Consider the following 21,976-nt stretch of genomic DNA (forward strand, 5'->3'; position numbering starts at 1 on the left):
TTAGTTATCCGAGTTACCATGCCATAGAGTTTTTGCCCATTTCCATTGTCGACGCTCAAGTCTCAACTTTCTCTTGCAAAACCCACAAACATACCCAAACTATTAAACCATAAAAAGTGGCTCCGGAAATGAATGGTAACACATAGGAAAAGGCAACATGCTCGAATGGCTGCAACAATCAGTTGCTTTTGTGATTGACTGTCCGGGTGATCTTGCCACAAAGTATTTTACAAATTTTTAGTATTGCCACTCAACTTTGTTATCATTACAACTGAGGGGGATACACATTCAAAATCATATCAAACCAGAAAAGCATCCAAGGAAAATCTACATTTCCTATCACAAACAAGAATGGTATCATAGCACACAACTTTCTCTAAAAAATAGTAAATAATCCAACCAAGCATAAAATGATGGTATCGCAGCCAACTATAAGAAGCATAAAAGGATGTTCAGCATAAATATCTCATATCCAAGTTTCACAAAAGATCTAGAGCAATGACAATATATCACAACATGGATATATCACATCTCCAAGTTTAACATCTCTAAATTGTTAAAAGCTTTTCCAAAATATCACATTAAGGATATATCACAACTGTGATATTTCACAGAAGTAAATAATCTAGTCAAACAAATAATTGAATAACAGAATAGAGAAAATGACAAAGTAATTCAACCAATTTATCTTAATAACATACCAGAAAGCAATGAAAAAGTAATCCAACCAACATAACTGAATAACAAAACAGCCAAAATGACAAAATAATCCAACTGACATTCCTAAATAGCATAATAGGAAATAAGATATCACAGCACAACTGCAAGAAATGATATAAGTTTGAAAAGATGAAATAATGTTTAACATAGATATCTCACATCAAAACTAATGAAGAAGAAACTGCTTCCTAAAAAATTGGCCATCTGGAGCCAATCACAATTGAACAGCAAACTCATCAAAGTAATCTATATTTCAGAAACTGAACAACATGCATGCAGTGTAGCAGAATACCTAAATCACAAAACACGTGCCTCAAGGTCAGATAATGAGAAATCAAAAGGATACTGCCTATTTTAGTTAGAAACACCATTTTATTAAATGACAATAAGAACAACATGCATGTATAAATCTCAGAGCCAAGTTTCACAAAATTAAACAACAATTTTAACAATGAACAACATGCAGCACCACCAATCAAGCACTGCCAAGAAATCACAAAATCAAACTCCCAAATAGGATATAAGGCACAAGTCATAGCATAAAACATGTTCTACATGAACCAACAAGGGTCAACCCTTCATGCATTCCCGACGAAATAAGCCAAAAAAGTACAATATAGTACAAAACAAAATAACAAAATTGCAGTATATCTACATATAAGGAAGCTCAGATCTTTCAAGCATAACAAAGAGCACAATAGAGGACGGCTACAAATTCGGGTTGCCTTTGTGAAAATTTCATAATTAAGATGGTCATCTGGGTTACCCCGCCGTACTAATCGATGAACATTTAATAGAGTTGCTGATATTACACTCAAGTACACCCAATAATCCGATCATATCATAGCCCCTACACTTACATATACAGTTCAAACGTCAACCCCAATTAAATGTCAACAACAAAATCTAAAAATTACATAAAACCCTAATCAAAACCATGGTAAAAGGTAAATGATACCCTCAATGTTGTAGAAAAGACTTTGGTGAAATTCACAGTTATAGTAACATGTAAATCAAAGACTTAAATATAAATAATAGGGAATAATCAAATCATCTACCTAGATAGAAACATGTATAAATCTCCAATGTTGGATAAATGAAAATTTACAATTCACAGCTATAATAACATGTAAATCAAAGACCAATACATAAAAAATCACAAGAAATAATCGAATCAAATAACCAAATGAAAACATGTACATTGTCCAATATAGCAAAAATGACAAGTTCATGCATGAGAGCTATCGTAACATGTAATGAAAGACCCAAATGTAAGAAAATGTAAATCACTGCCTACACAATCACATCAATATCAAGTGAACTGTAAATCAAAGTCCCAATTTTGCTCAACAGAGAGGTTTGAAATTCACAACTACATCTTCATAATTAGAGACCCAAATGGAAATCACAAGGAATAATCACAAAAAGATTCAAGTCAATCACATGCCGAGACAAGTTGTAAATCAGAAATACCCATTCTAGTAAATCACAAATACACATTCGAGTAAATAACATGGTAATATGGGTGAACACAGATGGATGTAAATCATAAGGAATTTGAAAACAATGAAACAATATGGGTGAACACATAAAGATGAATCGGCACAAAATATTCCGATAAGAGAGAGGAGAGAGTGTGTGTGTGGGTGTACGTGTCGAAGGGTGTAGAGCCTTACTTATTGGAGACGGCAACTGGAGAGGCTGTCAGATGGGATGCGAAAGACGGTCGGTAGCAAGTAGGACACAGAGAAGAGAGAAGTTGGGCGAGATTAAGAATCAAAATAGAGGATTGGATGTATAGTGGCTCCCGATATATGGGGAGCCACTGTAGCATCCCCTAACCCAAGTCCTAAAATGGGGAGGCAGATGGAGTATGCGTTTAGAACTTTTTTCAAATGTAAATCCTAAATTTTAGAGTAAATGAAGGTTTAGACATCTGGATGTGGGTGCTCTTATAACTATTTCACAACTAAATAATATAATTACAATACCTCACTAATGATACATTTATAATTTCACTTTTACCTAAGTATCATTCATTTGAAATATAATTATAAAATAGTTATAAAAAATTGTAAATTTATATAATAAATATTTAAAAATTTAAAAAATTGACCCAAGATAAATATTAAAAAATAAAATGATACAACTTTACACAATTTGTTCACAGATTTTTAATAAAATATCACTAATTTTTTAATCTATTTAATTGTATTAAAATATAATATTTAATTAGAAAGTCACACAACAATCATGGTTTCTCATTAAAAAAAATTAATTAAGGATTGGGTTTGGTAGCGAGTTGAGATGACTTATGAACGCTAAGGAGGTGATTAATGAATAATAGTAAAATTATTTGAATTAAAATATTTTATAGGATGTTGGGAAATGAGATAGAAAAAGTTGAATAAATATATTATAAAGTTAAAATATTGTTAGTATATATTTTTAATATTACTTTTATTTTGAAATTTGAAAAAATTGAATTTTTTTTGGTGTTTTATTAGAAAGTTTGAAAAATTATAATAATTAAGTAATGATTAGATAAAAAATTTTTAAAAATTATTTGTATTTGTGATATTTGAATATTGAGAAAATATGAGATAGAGAAAAGTATTTTTCTATCAAACGGGCACTCTAGTAATCTCACAATGGGATTCACTGGGGATTTAAAGAAATTGTTTTTTCCCCCTATGTCTCTAAGCTAAAGAAAATTGTTTCTTGATACGCAGGGGCAGCAAGTGCCTGTTTTGGCTTTTGGGGTCTCCTTAAAAGAAGCAAAATACTCGCATACTCTGTGTGATCAATGGAGGGAAGAATATAAGGGGCCTCGCTCTCCCAACCTTTATTTTGATAAACTTTTTGAGAGAGAATAGAGATTGAGCTTGTAGAGAGATAAAGCGGTGTAGAAAGCACCTCGACTCAGTCAGTGACCATGTCTCTGGGCTATGCAGAGAAGCTTTCGTACATAGAAGATGTGGGAAAAGTTGGCATGGTTGAGTATTTCGACTCGCCTCGCATCTTGCAAGAAAAAGTGGGGCTTTCTTTTTTCCATTCACATTCTTACTATTTTGTTTTGTGTTTTTTAAATGTGCTCCTAGTTTGCTTATTATTGTCATTTCGGCTTGATAACTTGATGATCTTAAGCACTTTGATACCCATGAATGCAACATAGTTTTCGGTTCTTAAACCCGGTGAAAGTATGGTTATTTTTTGTGCTTCTGCAACTATGTGCTATTGTGACTTGCTTTATGAGATCTCGTATATTGGCTTTGGCTTTTATATTCAGTAGAATTGCAATTCACTTGCTTTGTTGGTTATTAACCTGAAATTTGTGTGCTCATTTCTGATTGTGATAACGGCTGCGATGTTTACGTAGCAATTGTAGTTAAAATATTTGTAGACGCAGGTTATTAACTTATTATTATTTAGATTCAATTGTGCGCTAATTTGGTGAATACTTGAGGTACATCATAATTCTAGCATGTAGAGTAGGCGGCGGGGAGGAATCATGAAGCATGTAATAAAACAGTATTTTCTTATCAACGAAGTCGGGAAAAAATGTGATAGAATTAAGGACTTACATAGGCTGGAGTGATTAAAAAGTTTCAATGTGTCTAATCCAAAAAACTGTTAAGGACTTAAAAAAACTGTTTTTGGATTTAAGGAAAGACACATTGAACCTCTAGTTTAGGGTTCTACTACTACCCCCACCCCCCTTTCAACATCTTGGCATCAAACAAAAAACAAAAAACCAGAAGAGTCTCGGAGTGCAGGAATATGTCTTCTTTTCATTGGTGCTGATAAAGATGCATATGTTGGTGGATCTACTGTGACTATATTCATTATGGTTGGAGGGTATCAATTTTTTGTCCAATTATTATTCCTACCAAAAGGAAGGTATTATGCTATCCTGCTGCTAATTGAATTGGTCTTAATGCTAATTTCTTGACATATGTGCTTTTGGTCCTCTCAAGGTTTTCTTCCTGTGTTTAGTTAAATGAAGATTTTTTTTTTGTAAGTAGTTAAATGAAGATTTTAAGACCTGATATGTGCTGTCTAATGATTCTGACATCAACTCAGTTTGTTTTACTTTATTTATTTTTGTCTTGGCAGATTGAACGACTTGCCATGATGATACAAAAGGTTTGAAGTTACATCACGTGACTCATCTCATTGATGGTAGTGTTAAATATTTTCTCTTTGATGTTTTACAGGAATTTTGTTGTTGTTTATAATTGCAGAGTAAGCATCTAGTGGCGTTTACAGGCGCAGGAATATCAACTTCTTGTGGTATACCTGATTTTCGAGGCCCCAAGGGGATATGGACGCTTCAGGTGAAAACTTGTGAAATTCATATAGCTTCATAAGTTGTTAATAAGGCCCTCGTTATCTTGTCAAAGTGCATTAAGTTAATAGCCTTCCTTCCCTACCTCAACAACTTTTATCATACTTAGAATGAGCTCTTTACATTTAACAAGTAGCTTGGCATGGGCTTTTCTTATAAAATTTTGCATCCTTGTTGATCCAAATGTGAGGATATCTTACTTAAAAGCTGATGAGCTGTCCAAAGAGTCAAATATATATACATTTGTTTGGAGGCAACTTGAAATGAAAATAAAAGGTTTCGTTAGCTTGTCAACAACTGGCATTCTTTTGCTCTGTTGCTTCATATGTCATCCCACATGCACCTGAAAATGGTTTTTCTTTGCAATCAGCAATAGAATAATTCCATCGTAAATCCCTTTGTATGGCTCTTCTCATCCTCATTTATAGTACAGCGTGAAGGCCAAGCCTTGCCTGAAGCGTCATTGCCATTTCACCGTGCGATGCCGAGCCTGACTCATATGGCTTTGGTTGAACTAGAGAAGGCTGGTATTTTGAAGTTTCTAATTAGTCAGGTATGGCTGCATTATGTCTTCAGCTTTATGTATGATTCTATCCCTTTGGCAGATAACTTTTAGCTTGAACTATGGTTGATGGGTGCTAAGTCTAGTTTCCTCATTATTCTGCTTTAAGCTGTTTCCTTCTTTTGTTGCTCACATGAGTTGCTACTTCATTCTCAAGAATTTTTATTCTTGAGAATATCTTTTGTTGTTCCATTGTTAAAACTTGCTGAGAGGAAGGTTCATATAGTTTGCTATTTGCAATAATTTAAACATACTCCTTACACTCTGTTTGTATTCTATGTTTCCGCCGAGTTGGGGTGACATCCAAAATTATTTTCTAAAACCCTGCCAAGAACAAAACAATGTTGGATGGCGTAAAGACTTGATGTGTTTCTTGTCTCTCCTGGTGTATTCAGTCAAATGGGTCATTATGTAGGGTTATATGAAACACTATGCACTTACTTGTCTCATTTCATTTCTTACAACCTATTACTTCTAATTGCAAGAATGTTGATGGTCTCCATCTTCGGTCTGGAATTCCAAGGGAGAAACTTGCTGAATTGCATGGAAATTCGTTTATGGAAGCTTGCCCTTCATGTGGAGCCGAGTAAGACCAGTTATTTTCAATGAAACTGACTGTTTAACGTTTCTACTTTCTTTTTGGGGGGCTCTGAATCTTCTGCTTAAGTTGATATGTGGTTTAAAAATCACTTGTTGATGCTCTTATTATTATTTATAGAATATTTCTACTCTCCATTTATGGATGCTTAAGATTCTTATTTGCACTTAGTTGGATTCTTTCTCTTGTATACACTGTACTTGGGTTGTGCCCCTTGTGCTTTTAATAAAGTTGACATAAAAAAAATCTTATTTGCACATGGGTAGGTACTTGCGGGATTTTGAAGTGGAAACTATTGGTTTGAAGGAGACATCGAGGCGGTGTTTTGATGTAAAATGTGGAGCAAAGCTTAAGGATACAGTTCTTGACTGGGAGGTACTAATTACCTTATTTTCTTTGTTGCATTTTTGTTGAGGTTCAAAATTTAAGTTGTACTCAGTATATTGTGGGTGCCTGGACATGGCATTTCAAGCTAATCCATTTGTTATGGTACAAGTATGCTAATTACTAGGAATGGAAAATAAGCCAAATTTATCTTTTTAGGCTTCATAGGAACACAAAATCTAATTCAAAATATGAGGCAATAAACTCAAAGTTCGATATCTGTAGACGTTGGATGACCTTTTTCAGTTGGTCCCGGTGACATTGGTTTAGATGGTATGATTAAGGACCACTGATTTATAAACTTGAATCCCTTAATATCCAATATGTAAAATTTGCTCACAAGATATATGATTTTATGCACTCATAAAAAAAGAAAAAAAAAAAAAAACAGAGAAAAGAAGATATATGATTTTATGCACTCATAAAAAAAGAAAAAAAAAAAAAAAACAGAGAGAAGAAGATATATGATTTTATGCAGGAGAGACTTCTCTTCTTGAGATTTGTTTCATAGATTCCCTAACTACTCCCCTATCCATGAAATTCACTGGTTTTAGCTGACTTTTAGACAGTCACAAGGAATTGTGAAAAATAACATTTTGGCTGAGATTTGCAGTTTTGCCATTTTTGAAACACCATAAAAGGTGTTGTGGCTGGAAAATTATTAGGTACTCCTAGAGTATGGATGACGTGGTATTTCCATCCTGTCACAACATGTCATATAATTAAAATTGCTTATGCAAGCACCAATTTTAATTGACATGGCATCCTGTGATGGGATAGGAGTACCGTGTATCCGTATTCCGAAAGTACCTAATAATTACTTGATGAGGCCGGACTATGAGTAAAAATCTGTTGATCTATCTAAAATAATCTCTAGGCTAAAAAATAATCTCTTAAGTAAAAATAAAAAATACTCTCAGATTTGCTGTGTTGTGCCAATGGGACGGTAACTTGGAATGTCACTTTTACTAGAAATGCTCAGGACTGGGAACTTGATGAGATGGCAGCCTTTTTTAGACACTTGTACTCAGCAAAGGTAGGAGGAAATGGGGGTGACCGTATGTTGTGGATTCACACGGGGATAAATCAGTTTACTGTTCAATCTTTTTACAAGGTTTTGACAGTACAACAACCCACCTTTTTCCCATGGAAGAGTATTTGGAAAGCACAAGCTCCGTCTAAAGTTGCGTTTTTTACTTGGACAGCTGCGCTTGGAAAGATTTTGACGGTTGATAATTTAAGGAAGCGGGATATGGTGGTCATGGAGTGGTGCTACATGTGCAAAAGGAATGGAGAATCAATAGATCATTTACTTTTACATTGTGAGGTGGCGAGGAATTTATGGGATGGTATCCTCGATAGAGCAGGACTGAGTTGGGTAATGCCTAAGAGTGTGTTGGAACTACTAGGGTGCTGGAACAGGAGGCATATCAGTGCACAATTGGTAGCAGCGTGGCGTATGATACCTTTGTGCTTAATGTGGTGTTTATGGTCAGAAAGGAATGATAGGTGTTTTAGTAACAAGGAACGTACAGTGGGGGAAATCTGGAATTTTTTTGTATTCTCTCTTTTACAGTGGTTTTCTGCTATTGTATTGAAGGGTGGGAATGTCCATGAGTTTCTATCTTATTTTCAGCTCACTAGAATGTAATTAGGTGTCTCACTTTGTATACTTCCTGTGTACTTGGGTTTTGCCTAGTTTCATTCTATTCAATAAAGCTACTTATTTACTTATCAAAAAAATAAATAAATAAAGAAAAATTGTTTTGTGCCAGTGGCTAATTTTTTAGTTCATCATGTGAAATCACTTGTCCCAAAAGCTTAAGCTGATGGGAATAGATAGATCTTATTATTTATATCATATTCTTAACACTCTCCCTCACATGTGGGCTAGACTCTTTCTCAATGAGTGGCCTAACACGTGAAATATTTAATTAAATGGTGTAGAGTGTAGAGTTAGGGTTCGAACTCAGGCCTTTGCTATAATACCATGTGAAATCACCACTTGTCCCAAAAGTTTAAGCTGATGGGAATAGGTAGATTTTATTTTTTATATATTTTTTTTATAAGTAAAATTTTTTATTCATTAAAATGGTAATAGACAAAGTCTATGTACACAGGAAGTGTACAAACTTATTTATATCATATTCTTAACACATCAAAACACATTTTCTGAGGAATCTCTGTCTCTCTGTCTGCAGGATGCATTACCCTCAAAGGAGATGGACGCTGCTGAGAACCACTGCAGGATGGCTGATGTTGTATTATGTTTGGGACGAGGTAAGAGCAGGATTCTTCTTGACAATACTTCACCCTTTTTTTTGCCTTCTCAGGCTTCGTTTGGTAACTAAATTCTTCTCAACTCATCTCAACTTATCATTACAATTTTTTCTAATCCCAACACAAAATATAATAAACAATTCAACTTTTTCAAATTTCAAAATAATAATAACATTAAAAAATAATATTTTAACAATATTTTATCATCTCAACTCAACTCAGTTTAACATCCAAACGTAACCTCAATGTTTCTTCCGAGAAAACTTGGCCCCATGATCAATTATTTTACTTAGCTTCTCTTGGATTGAAGGGCCGTTGGGGTCCTATTATGATTTATTCCATTCAGGTTTTGTTGATGGCCATGTGTGTAATTTCTCCGTGCAGTTTGCAAATAACTCCAGCTTGTAACCTTCCTCTTAAATCAATCCGTAGTGGGGGAAGATTGTGATTGTGAATCTCCAGGTATTTCCTTTTTGGTTTTAAATTGGTTCGCTGCTTGCACAGAGAAACAAAGTGCATTAAGAGCTCCAATAGTGTCCAAATTAAAAGCTTGAATGGTGATGAGTGGCTGAGGCTGGCAAATATTAGTTCATTCTAGCATTAGTAATTCCATTGATTATTATTGAGCAGCAAGTAGTTACCATCATTTTATTGCCTGTGTGTCAAGTAGCAATTTCTTATCAGTCCTCATAAGTATCTATCGCCACATTACTGCTCTTGCAAATATGAGGCTACAGATCAATATGTGTGCATTTGGCTAAAGGTTTAGACCAGCTGATGATGGCAGGATGATTTGATAGCTTTTGATATTTAACAAAAAAGTACTATATGATTCCTTTACAAGAAGTTTACCCTCTATTTTAAATTTCTTTCTTTCTTGTTTGGAAGCCACATAAATGAAACTGCTGCCCTATTGATTTTTCACCCTCTCTACTTTTTCCATCATTGATGTTTCACCATTTTTCTTTTTCCATGATTGATGTTTCACCATTTTTTAGGATGGCATTTTACATATATGATTAGCCATCTATGTTCTAGTTGCCTAAGATATGGTTTCTTTAACTTTACAGAAAACTCCAAAGGACAAGAAAGCAAGTTTAGTGATCCATGGGCGTGTAGATAAGGTATTGCAAATTCTTGTCTTATTTTTCGACTCTGGTTATGAAATAGCAAACCAGTGTCTGACATTTCTTTCATTGAGCTGAGCTCTTTTTGCCTGCTTAAGTCGATACCATATGTAGGATGTCTATAACTTAGCATTCATGTTTTAGTAATAAATGTATAATTAGATTCATCATACACTGTAAGTGTACCTAGTTTAGTTGCTACTTATCAGTCATATGTTCTGGCTGAGTTGGCCGGCTGCTAAGTATTGATTTGAAATGGAACAGGTTATTGCAGGCGTCATGGACAGACTTAACCTGCAGATTCCACCATTTATCAGGATCGATCTTCTCCAGGTCATTCTAACTCAAGCCTTGAGTATAGGTAACTATTTTTGGATTTATAATCACTGTATTTTTCACCTTTGTTTAGGATACAAAAAGTCACATGAACTTACTTAAACCAAGATCACCTTTATGCAAACGCAGTTTGTATTACTCAATTTGACTGGCTAAGCCTATTGGCAGCATTTTCTTGTGAAATTGGTAGGTCTATGTACAGATAATATAATGAGATTTAATTTATTTATCTGTTTTTCTGTCCAATCAATTTTCATATAAAACGATTTTCTTAGTTTACTCCTAATTCAAGTTCCTAGGCATCATTCTTGAAGCAACAAAAACCAAGGAATTATAGGAGTGACTTGTAATTAATTTGAGGCTTTGGTCTTATAGCTTTCTTACAAAGTCTCTCTACTTGAACTACAGATAAAAAATATGTGAACTGGACCCTCCAAGTAGCAAGTGTACATGGACACAGAGCTCCATTGCCATTCATCGAATCTGTTGAGGTTATTTTATGTTTAGAAATTCATGATGCTGCTCATTTCCCTTTGTTACCACTATCCAAAGTCTTTCTGTGTATTATATATTTGAAGTCCCAAAGCAACGTTTGATGCCCTCCATGAACCCATATTGAAAGTTTATTTGAATACCTCGATGCAAGGATGTTGGTCATTGTTATTATGAAGAAAGTTTTCTAGTCATTCTCTCACTCTGATATTTCACCACTATGTCTCTCTGTAGTAATCCTATAGATCATTAAAGTAAAGTTGATGACCCTTGCTCAAAATTATTAACTAATCTATCAAGAGTGGGCCACTTTTGTAGGTATCCCTACGGTAACTTTAGGGTGGCATTGGGATCCCTATGTCACAAGAGACATTTTAAGTTCCAAGGCATTTTTGTTTTCATTTAGCCTTTTATTCCAATTGGGTTAACCTTCTGTTGTGTTGCACCCAGGTTTCCTTCTTGGACAAGCAAGATTATAAAGCCGCCATTCTACATATGCAACCTTTTCGGCTAAAAAGGTTGCTCCCATGCTATCACATATTGAGATTGTAGTTGTTATTGCACTGAATTTTGCTGAAAGGAGAAGGGAAAAAAAAGAAGATGTGCTTCAGTGCTATTTATATCTATATTCAGCAATTTTTCAATGTCATTGTGTGCTCCCTGGCAGAGCTTAAATTAAAAAAAAAAAAAATATTGTGCTCCACTCAATAATTTCTTCCAGGGATCCAAAAAATTAAGTCAGAAACGTGATCTTATTATTTTTTGTGTTTCATATGGTTTGCTTCAAATGAGAAAATCTGGCATCAGGGGAACTTATCGGGATGTGTAAGTGATGTAGGGTCCTCCTCAGAGATTTGGATTGTAGTCAACTTGCTTGGCCCTTTATGAGCAAATTGTGAATGCTTTGAATTGTTGACTTCTCCTGAGGAGATAGGAGAATCGAATATACCATTGTTTTATCAGTGGTGCTATTGCTTATAGCTTAATTAGACATTATCTGCTGCTTCCTTTTCAGCTTCAATGGTTGTTATTGATACTTGTCAGGAGAACCATGCGGACAAGATCATTTGAATTGGTTTTAAGACTCAACTTCAGTGATGGTTGTGGATGCCAGTCTGCTGAAATGAATGTCCCTGTTGATTTTAAGGTGAGAGGTAGACTAGTCCTATTTATTTCTCCAGAGCTTGCATGGCTTTTTTTGGTTGATAATTTGGTTATTTTCATATTCATTTTGTGGTTCTTGAATTTATGAGCTCACCCTCCACCCCATTCTTATTTACATTTGCATAATGATTTCTGACGTGCATGATGAATCGATGCTAAACGACACTAATTGTATTTACATGGTGTTCTTTGTCAACCAGCATCAGTCCTGATTCTCTCTCTATGACTAGATTCTCAAGTGAAGCTCCTTTCGTTTCAATAAAACTTAACTAGGGAAAATTTTCTGTTATCTATAGTTTGGTGGAGAGCTTAAAATACTTTTCTCGTAGGTGATTGCAATGAAAAGCTTGATATTAAAACCAACAAAAACTCACAAAATTTGATGGGCAGTGGTGTTGGTGGTGGCGGTAACAGTGTAACAGAGAATAGAGAGGGAGGGGGAGGGGAGGGTTTGATGTTGGTGGCAGTGCAGAGGAGGGGGTGGGGAGGGTTTGATGTTGGTGGCAGTGCAGAGGAGGGGCTGGGGAGGGAGGGGGTTGTGGTGGCACAAGGAATTGGTTAAGGTGGTTTTTCGAATTCCCCATTGGTAATTATCGAATCTATTCAACAATTTCAAGCACACCAGAGATACATAGACCATTCTTCGTAACTCTGAACATCATGTTATAGATTGCGTATACATCCGCCATTGCTTTTGTTGGAAGTTTTAGTTTCTTAATCTCTCAAATTTGATACGAGCATATATGTACTTGTAGATGTATTTCTACGTATTTATGTATATTAGTTAACACACGTAGTGGAAGATCAGAAGATTTTCTACATGCATATTGACTAACGCTTGACCAAGATAGTCTAGTTAGACTGAGCAAGTACTCCATTATTGATCTGCTCGGGGAAAGAAAACACTCGTTCGGTCCAAATGTGTACAGGATAATGGTTTGTTTCCATCAAATGATCACTTTGCAGGTTTCAACTGACTGTTTAGACCTTGAGAAAGATGTCATACTTCAAAAGCTTAGAGACACAGCAATGCAAGATTTATGCTGCGGACTAAATGCGGTTGTTGAAAGAAAGGCCACCTTGACCCCAAAAAGTGAGGCAACTGTCTATGCCATTGTGACAAACATTTTTCAGCACAATAAAAGCTCCAAAGCTTTAGCTGATTCTGTCTGCAATGGTGATGTTAAAAGGCAAAAAGAAGGTGTGAACGGTACTGGAACATCTGGGAAGCGCTCAAAAGGGCGTAAGCGCAAATCTAGATATTAGAAAATGAAGGGTTGTGATTTGAGTTGTGTATATATGATATTCATTAAAGCTAACAACAAGAACTTATGAAGGGGCGGGTGAATTTTGTTAGAGACAACACTCGATCTCCCCCAGCTTATGCGTCGGGCAATTGGTATTGATTATTGGCCGGGCAAGCTTCATTTATTTTTGTAAGTTTGGATTTTGAGATCATTATGTTATCCATAGTGAGCATTTACTTAGTAATTGGTGCTGAATTGACTCTCTCTCTCTCTCTCTCTCTCTCTCTCTCTCTCTCTATATATATATATATATATATATAATATCTCTGTAGATTAATGTTTCTTCAATGAAGAGCACTTCTTAACCCCATGACCTAAAATTCATGACAGGATTCTTTGATGATCACGATCTGCCAATCGTGCTTGATTTGTCCTCCCACATCACAATCACTCACGTATATGGCAAGGAAATAAGAAACTCTCTTGTTAATTAATTAACATTTTGCACAAAAATAAGGAAAATCTCCATGCAAAAGTACTTTGTTTATCAACAATATATATAGCCTACATACATGTGAAAAAGTAATTAAGATGGAACAAGTGATCATTTCAAATCATGTATTAATCAGAATTAGAATGGGAAGCTATTTAATATCGAAATATAATAAATTTATACTTGTTTTACAACTATATTATATTATGGATCGGTGTTGCGTAAATTTAAAAATATTTTCAGTGAAGTCACACAATTACAATATGATTTGTTCATCTTAAAGCTGATTAATGTAAAAGATATACTCCCACACCAACTGACAAATAATTTTTTTTTTAGATTAATAATTAGAGAAGAGTTGGCATATAATTTCATTACCATCTAATAAGAAAAAATTTATTTGCAGTCCTTAAATAGGGACTGCATGTATAAACCCTTCATTAAATGAAAAAAAAATATTATTTTGATAAGGATATTATTGTAATTTTAAAAAAATTTAAAGACAAAATTAACCAGACATGTAATGCAATCCCCAAATTGAAACTTTATGTAGCATTACTCATCTAATAAATATAAGAAATTCTATTTGCAATCCTAAGTGGAAATTGCGTGTGCGGTACTCCTATTGTTGAATGAGAGTAAAAATTAAGAGAAAAAATAATTTTAAAAATGACATTATTATAATTTTAAATTTTTTTTAAACATTACTCTATGAGCTTATATGAACACTAGTCCCCATTTGACTGTATGTAGATTAACTTAATAAATATATATATATATAAAACAGTAATGCTCTCTCTTCTCATGCTTGCCACCTCGTTATATTTTACTTGTAGGAGTCATCGCTACAATATGAGACAAAAGTATTTACTCCTAATTATTAGAATACTTAATAAAAAAAATTGATAAACTTACACCTAATAAACTTACACCTTAAGGTTTTTCCTAACATCCTTTAGAGAAGGATAAGGAATATATATATATATATAAAGCCTTTACAACGAATCTTTGGAAAGTGAACCAAAAATAATTATGGAAATCCAAAAATGAATGAGCTGTCAATTTCTTCCCCACTTCAGTTAAATAATTTTATGACGTGTAAATCTATTGGATGCCATCAATTAATTACAGCTATTCATGACTTGAAAGATGACGAAGATGGACGAACAACTTGAGAACAAAGGAAATTAAACTCATGAAGTATTCCAATAGTAAAATAATACATCGCCTTAAGTAAACGACTTGTAAATGACTGCTGATGTGAAAAAAATAAAATGTATCGTTTTGTTTATAAATCAAAACCACGCCGCATTTTTCCTCTTTAGTTTTCCTCTCTTCAATTCCCTCCCTCTGCATTTCTTCCGCACGAAGAAACTGACTCTCTCTCTCTCTCTCTCCCTCTCCTGCAATCTCCAAATCATATTTGGATTTGAAGTGCTTTGTGTTCTCTCTAATTTCACTCCATTTCAAGATTAAGCAAATCAAATATTTGGATGTGGGAGTTTATTGTTGTTGTTGTTGGGTTTGAGAAGTCGGTAAATAATAAAAACCACTGAGCAAATATATAGTGTCACTATCGATACAACAGGTAGAAAAGAAGTAGCTCCCTTCAAATGCTCGACGAAACTTACATTTGGGAAACATGGAGGTACTTGAGTGAAGGCATCAGGATCGTGAGGAAACTCGTTGACCACCTCGATTGTGTAGATTTTGGAAAAGGAATCATCATGGATGAATTTGGTCCGAATGTTGGACGAATAGAACAATAACGGAGAGAAGCAAGAAAAGGGAAAGAAGGAGAGAGGATTTATGGAAGTATGAACAAGGGTTAGGGCGGGAGGCCATTGGAAGGGATGGGTTGAGAATCGTTCGCTGTTTATAGTTCTTTTTCTTGCGAATTAGCGTGGGTCTGGGTTGTTTACCAACTCCATTCACCGTGCTTTGTGTTCTCTCTAATTCCCCAGATCAGACAGACGCAGCATGAGTGGGAAGATGAAAACCAAGCTCCATTTCTTCAATCAATTTTCTTTCGATTTCTGGGGGCTTCTTTTCCTATAGTTAGTTTTTTTTTTTTTAATTTTTAATTTGGCGTGGCGTCCCAACTGCACATCGGTTGCGTAACTCAACTGTATATAGGAGAATTGATTCCAATATTATCATCATATCTTCTCTCTCTCTCTATCTGATCCTCTCTCTCAATAGCACATGGAGCCCTGAAGTTAACGATCAGGTAAACCTCCAATGGTCCTAAAGGGACTCGAACTAACGACTTTTGGAAAGTAAACCCAAGGCTGAACCAACTGAACTACCTCTTAGGGTTATGAGTGACTTAAAAAATTGCTAGTGCATGCTCAACTTTGCAGGGCATTCCCACAACAAAAATGAAAGCATGATTAATTATCGATATTTAATAAGTATTGAAAAAATTCTTAATAATCAAAATGTATGTAAAAGCTCTTGCATAATATTTCCTCTAAAATAAAAGGCATGATTTGTTGGTATTTATTAAATACCGGCAAAATTCTTATTAATTAATATTTATTTAAACGTCAGCAAATTTATATTTTATTATCGACATTAAAGACATAAATGCCGACATAAATAACTAATTACTGACGTAAAAATATACCGATAAAATCATTAATATAATATTGATATTTAAAAAAATACAGATAATATAAGTGTCTCCAAATTGTTTTATTTTTCCAAATTATCCCAAATATATATATATATATATACCCACACATTATTATAGCTAATTATTCCGATAAAGACATAAATGCCGACATAAATAACTAATTACTGACGTAAAAATATACTGATAAAATCATTAATATAATATTGATATTTACAAAAATACAATAATATAAGTGTCTCCAAATTGTTTTATTTTTCCAAAGTATCCCAAATATATATATATATATATACCCACACATTATTATAGCTAATTATCAAGAGATCAGTACTAAAAAAGAAATTAGAAAATGTGGGGATCAGAACTAACAACTCAAGCCTCAACCTCTCATGGTAAAAAAGTTGGTAACTTGAATCACATTTAAAGAATGAACCGAGTTTCATACATTAATTAACCCAAATACTTTCCCTAAATATCTGTCAAATATTAAATTGCATTAAACAAGCATCATTACTATACAGTGCATGCATTAGTGATCACCAATGACGTCGTCCCTCAGTAGTCAGTCATGAGGCCAAGCTCTGGAAGGTCCACAATGGTGTTGACTGGCCATGACCTGTTGTTTCCGGTTAAAGCAACCACCTTGGCCAATCATAGAGGATATTTCAACTGGCAGTACTGGATTCCTCGTTGAAAACGCCGGTAAGCCACTTGGAGTACTCCACTTCTACCAGCTCTCTCTATAAATTCCCATTCGCCAAAGGAGTACCCATTCAAGACACAGCTAGCTAGCTAGCTAGGCTTAATTAGAGGAAAACAAACACAAAAGTTCTCTCTTTTTTTTTAAGAGATCAGGAAGTACTGTATGGAACGTAGGGGTGGATTCCAATATCGCTGTCGCCGGCATGCAAAATCGAATTCTGGTAAAGCACAAGAATAATTATATATGTTCTTACTGCTTTTCTTTTTTGAGGATTTTTCCTTTTCCTTTTCTCGACAAAGACATATATATATATATATATATATATATGCAGGCTTTCTTTCACTAGTATGGATATATATCGTATATGCATGGGTTATATTCTATCTGAAACTTGTTTCATGGTCTCTCTCATGAGTTTTTGTTGTGAAATCTATGGATGTTGACAGGCTTTTAATCTTGCGCGCGTTTTCGGTAAGATTTTACAATCTTGGTTTTTGCATGCAAATGTGTATTCCGCTTCACCTCTTTTAGGTTCGATAAGAAAAGCTCCAATTTTTTTTTTTCCCTTTCATTTTTACTGTTTGTAACGAAGGACGTTTATACACAGCTTCTTAGAGTTTTGATCTTTGATCAGCACGTTTCTCGCTGGTTTATGGCATGAAATAACAGTTCTATACATTTTTGTCCTGCAAAAGAAGAAAAGAAACGGTATGATCAATATATTTTGGCTACCTTTTTTGACCATATATATATATATACTAATTGCATGCTGTTTTACGTTTCGTATAACGCTTTTATCAAATGGCCGGTTCTGATCTCTTCATGAGGTACTCCTCCTTTGTTTACCTTAAATATTTGTAGGAGTTAGCATGCACATCGTATGAGATGAATCGTTCTCTGTTTGTTCGATTCCAAATTTTGAAAATTTTTCATGACTTTATTGGCATGCATGAGACTAGCCTACATTAATGCAAGGGTACTGGGTATAGGGTGATCTATCTTGATCTTTAGGCACTGGACAATAAACATGAAAAACGAAAGGTCATAATAATTGGCTCTTTTATGCCCTGTATGTACCATTTATTACCTTCTTTGAAGTCATGATATCAACGAAGTCTGATGATTTATATCGGATATTTCATTATATGCATCCACAAATGAGTTTGTTTTCAAGCCTAGAAACTCCCCCTCCAATTAAATGAGAAGGAAAAGAAACCCAAAAATATGATTGGTTCACTTCATATTAAAGATTCATGGCTGCATGCATAAACTTTTTCGTCCAAGGAAAATAAGAGAGGAAAAAAACCCAAATACCAAGCAGGATAGATACCAGGTGATCTGAGCTGCAGTGGGAAAGAAACACCGAAAGGGTGCAAAGTCCAAACCCACAACTTTGCTCTCGTTAAAGATGTGAAAAAAGTGAAACATGTAGGAGAAGAAACAGTTTTGAGATTTGATCTGGAAGAGAGAGAGAGAGAGAGAGAGAGAGAGAGAGAGAGAGAGAGCAGAGTGATCAGTGCGACCCGTTAAGAGTGGCCTAGGCCGAGATTGCATATCAGACTCTGAGACTAGTATGGCTACAGTTTACAAGCAGAGAATACCTGAACAGTGGATTGGACCCACGGGCCCCCCGCGTGAGGTGTCTCGGTTTCTTCTTCCACTGGGAGTTTGTCTTCTTCTTTGGGTTACCAGCAGAAGCCGACAAACTTTAATAAAAGAGATGCTTCTCTTATAAATGTCTTGACCTTTTCTCCCCTCTCATTCTTAATTCAGTGTCCCCTAGGCCACTAATTGCAACCCAATTTCCTTTTTTTTAATTGGTTTTGTCCTTTTCTCTCTGTTAATCTGTTTGAACATCGATGGTAGGTTTTTTCCTTTCCTTTCTTCCTTGAATCTTTCATGAAATGAATAGCCATGCCTTCCATCACCCAGGGAAGTAGTGTTTTGGTGATCTCAAAATACTCGCACAGTTTTAAGGGTTAATAGATGATAAGTTTAATATTATATATATATATATATATATATATCATCCCTATGTGGCTCTCATCATGTAGAGTATTATTACTACATTTTTACGAGGTTAATTTTGACGAGTACTGCATTTATAATGTTCATTTCAGCCTCGGCCATATTGCTGCCTAATAACGCAGCCAGCAACACCCCCAACACAAACAATGAGGATACCAACACCTTCAACAGCCCTGATCATCATCAACAGCATGACTCGCCATGCATGCAGGTGCGTGAACAAGACCAATTCTTGCCCATAGCTAACGTGATACGCATCATGCGTCGCATCCTACCGCCCCACGCAAAGATCTCCGACGATGCCAAGGAGACCATCCAAGAGTGCGTGTCCGAGTTCATCAGCTTCATCACTGGGGAGGCCAACGAGCGGTGCCAGCGCGAGCAGCGAAAGACTGTGACGGCCGAGGACTTGCTCTGGGCCATGGCAAAGCTGGGCTTCGACGACTACGTTGAGCCCCTCAACGTGTACCTGAACCGCTACCGCGAGGCTGAGAATGAGCGCGGCGGCAGCAGCAGCAGCAGTACTTTACGTGGCCGGGATCCTAAGCTGCCTCTTTATCCGAAGCGTAGCGGCCTGGATATTCATGGTCCTATTATGGCCGTGCCAACGCCGTTTGGCCCTAGCTTCCCTATGGGCCATCTCCCGGGGATGTTTGATGCTGCTGCTGCAATGGCTGGGTACTATAGGGATCATGTGCCTGCTCCTGCAGAAGGCTCCTCCCCTGATGATGATCATCATGATCACCATAATGCTTTGGCTAGCTATGATCCTTTTGTACCCAGATCGAATGACCCGTAATATATAATAATATATGTTTGGGGTACAAATAATCATAAGCAAAATACTTGACATTATATACCATTATAGCCAAGATGGTGGGTGCAAACGCGAGGGCTTTGATATTTGTTCCATGACATATATATGTTACAAGCATGTAACTAGGCGTTCTCTTGTATACTTTTGTGTACTTGGACTTTGTCTAATTGCTAAAAAAAAAATCAATATATAACATATATGCATGTTTGGTTACTTTTTGTGGTCTTATGGATGCATGTGCGTGGGCCTTATGGTAAGTAGCCGGCCGGGTTGTGGTTGTGCCATATATATATATATGGAAAAATCTACCCTTCATCCGGTTTTTGTATCAAACGCCACACGAAAGATGACGTGGCAAACTCGGTTTACTTACATTCTGGTTCAACCGCTAAATCCCCATCCTCTCTCCCCCGTGAATCCTAAGGAAAAATCTCTCTCCCCATGATGATTTCATATTCCTCATCTCAGAACTACTTTCTACATGAGTCTCCAGTTTCTGGTTTTCCGTTTTCAGGCTATAGCCATGGGAGATTGGATGGTTCAAGCGTGCTGCATGGTTTTTTAGCTAGAGCCCGAATTCACTCCATCTTAATGGATGGATCTAGAACACCAGGCGTTGATCTACAAATGCATAACTGCAAATATGCATGTACCATCTAACCTGGTCATCCCAATTAGAAAATTTGATTCTTTTGGGTTCTCTACTTTTCAAGGGGGGCTTCTGAGAGCCATGTAAGTTTTTTGACCATTTGCTTATGATTTCTATGTGATTTTGGAGGTGATTTCTGAGGTGGGTTTGTAAATTCTTTGACCATTTGTTTATGATTTCTATATGATTCTAACGGTGATTTCTGAGGTGGGTTAATTTTCTATTTTTTAATTTCTGTTTTCTAAAAATCTGCAATCAAATTGTGGACACTTGATCATATTCAAAGAGAATATTCTTAGATACAACCAATATGCATCAAGTAACAATGGTGTTTTTCGGTACTCGCTTTTAAAGGAAAACAACAAAAAAAAGAGTAAAAAAAGTGTTCATAAATAATGAAAAATACTCGGTCTAAATAAACAATCTTTTTAGACAATATTTTCTAAATAATGATAGAATGATCTAATTATAGGAAAAATCAAAGAGAATCATGACCTAAATCTATTTGCCGCAAAAGTTGGGAAAAATAAATGTTTGACAAACTTGGGCAGGCGGGTGGGTGGGGGGGGAGGGAACGCGGGGAGGGAGAGAATTGTATTTTGATTTCAGTTGGTTCTACTAAGCTCCAAAACGAGTGTTTCATTTTAAAAAAAAAAAAAAAAAAAAAATGAAAAAAAGGAAGAAGAAGAAGAAGAAGATCCAGCTCAGCTAGTGTGTGGAAGTTGCAGCACAGTAGGTAGTTGTATTGAATTACTCAAAAAATATATATATATATATAGATATGCATGGGTATCGTGTTTATTATTTAATTTCTTTGAATGTGGCCCTTAATTATTTCTTAATCTGGGAATCAATATATCTTTGAGCCAAAAGACATTTAAAAAAAGGTTGTTTCTAATATGCACATGGATTTGTGTAGATCGAACACAACACTGCCTTGACCCCAAACAAATTAGCTAGAGCGGACGGACAGATCTCAAGAGTGTCACGGCGGGATGTTTAGGCCTCGTTCACATTCATAAAAATTTTCATTTCATCTAATCATTATAATTTTTTTAAATTTTCACATAAAATATAATAAAAAATTCAACTTTTTTAAATTTCAAAATAAAAATAATATTAAAAACATATATTCTAACAATATTTTAACTAATTTTCAACTTTTATTTCTACTCATCTCATCTCATCTCATCTATAAAAACAAACGAGACCTTATTTACACGCAATCAAAAGCATCATATATATATAGGAAAACACTAAACCCACCGAGCTTTCTCCCGATAATTTCTATCGATTCTGATTTTTTTTCTTTTTTTTTTTTAATGATTAAGTGTTTTTAAATGAATTTGTGATTTTTTTAAATGATTAAAGTGATTTTAAAAATACTTGAGAA

At 35.3% G+C, this 21,976-nt stretch overlaps 2 protein-coding genes across 2 annotated transcripts; both read left to right on the top strand.

The window, feature by feature from the left end:
• The first annotated feature begins 3,417 nt into the window (after positions 1 to 3,417).
• LOC121235093 (NAD-dependent protein deacetylase SRT1) lies at positions 3,418 to 13,496 on the top strand. Its single transcript, XM_041131325.1, is given in 15 exon segments — positions 3,418 to 3,754; positions 4,837 to 4,866; positions 4,965 to 5,057; positions 5,502 to 5,621; positions 6,116 to 6,216; positions 6,495 to 6,603; positions 8,814 to 8,887; positions 9,271 to 9,329; positions 9,332 to 9,354; positions 9,963 to 10,016; positions 10,284 to 10,380; positions 10,764 to 10,846; positions 11,298 to 11,365; positions 11,892 to 11,994; positions 12,978 to 13,496. Coding segments are annotated over 15 exon segments (1,413 nt in total). The 5' UTR covers positions 3,418 to 3,655; the 3' UTR covers positions 13,278 to 13,496.
• Positions 13,497 to 17,157: 3,661 nt separating this feature from the next.
• On the top strand, positions 17,158 to 20,129 carry LOC121234009 (nuclear transcription factor Y subunit B-9-like). Its single transcript, XM_041129801.1, has 2 exons — positions 17,158 to 17,309; positions 19,210 to 20,129. The coding sequence occupies exons 1-2, from the start codon at positions 17,252 to 17,254 to the stop codon at positions 19,914 to 19,916; spliced, it is 765 nt and encodes a 254-aa protein (XP_040985735.1). The 5' UTR covers positions 17,158 to 17,251; the 3' UTR covers positions 19,917 to 20,129.
• Positions 20,130 to 21,976: the final 1,847 nt, after the last annotated feature.

This window comes from Juglans microcarpa x Juglans regia, chromosome 6D, assembly GCF_004785595.1.
Source record: "Juglans microcarpa x Juglans regia isolate MS1-56 chromosome 6D, Jm3101_v1.0, whole genome shotgun sequence".
In the NCBI taxonomy this organism is placed as follows: domain Eukaryota; kingdom Viridiplantae; phylum Streptophyta; class Magnoliopsida; order Fagales; family Juglandaceae; genus Juglans; species Juglans microcarpa x Juglans regia.

Excerpts from the sequence above, each read along its gene's own strand:
- LOC121234009 (XM_041129801.1), top strand. The coding sequence starts at position 17,252 with ATGGAACGTAGGGGTGGATTCCAATATCGCTGTCGCCGGCATGCAAAA. Across the intron at positions 17,310-19,209 it reads GCATGCAAAATCGAATTCTG|CCTCGGCCATATTGCTGCCT; the intron begins GTAAAGCACAAG and ends TGTTCATTTCAG.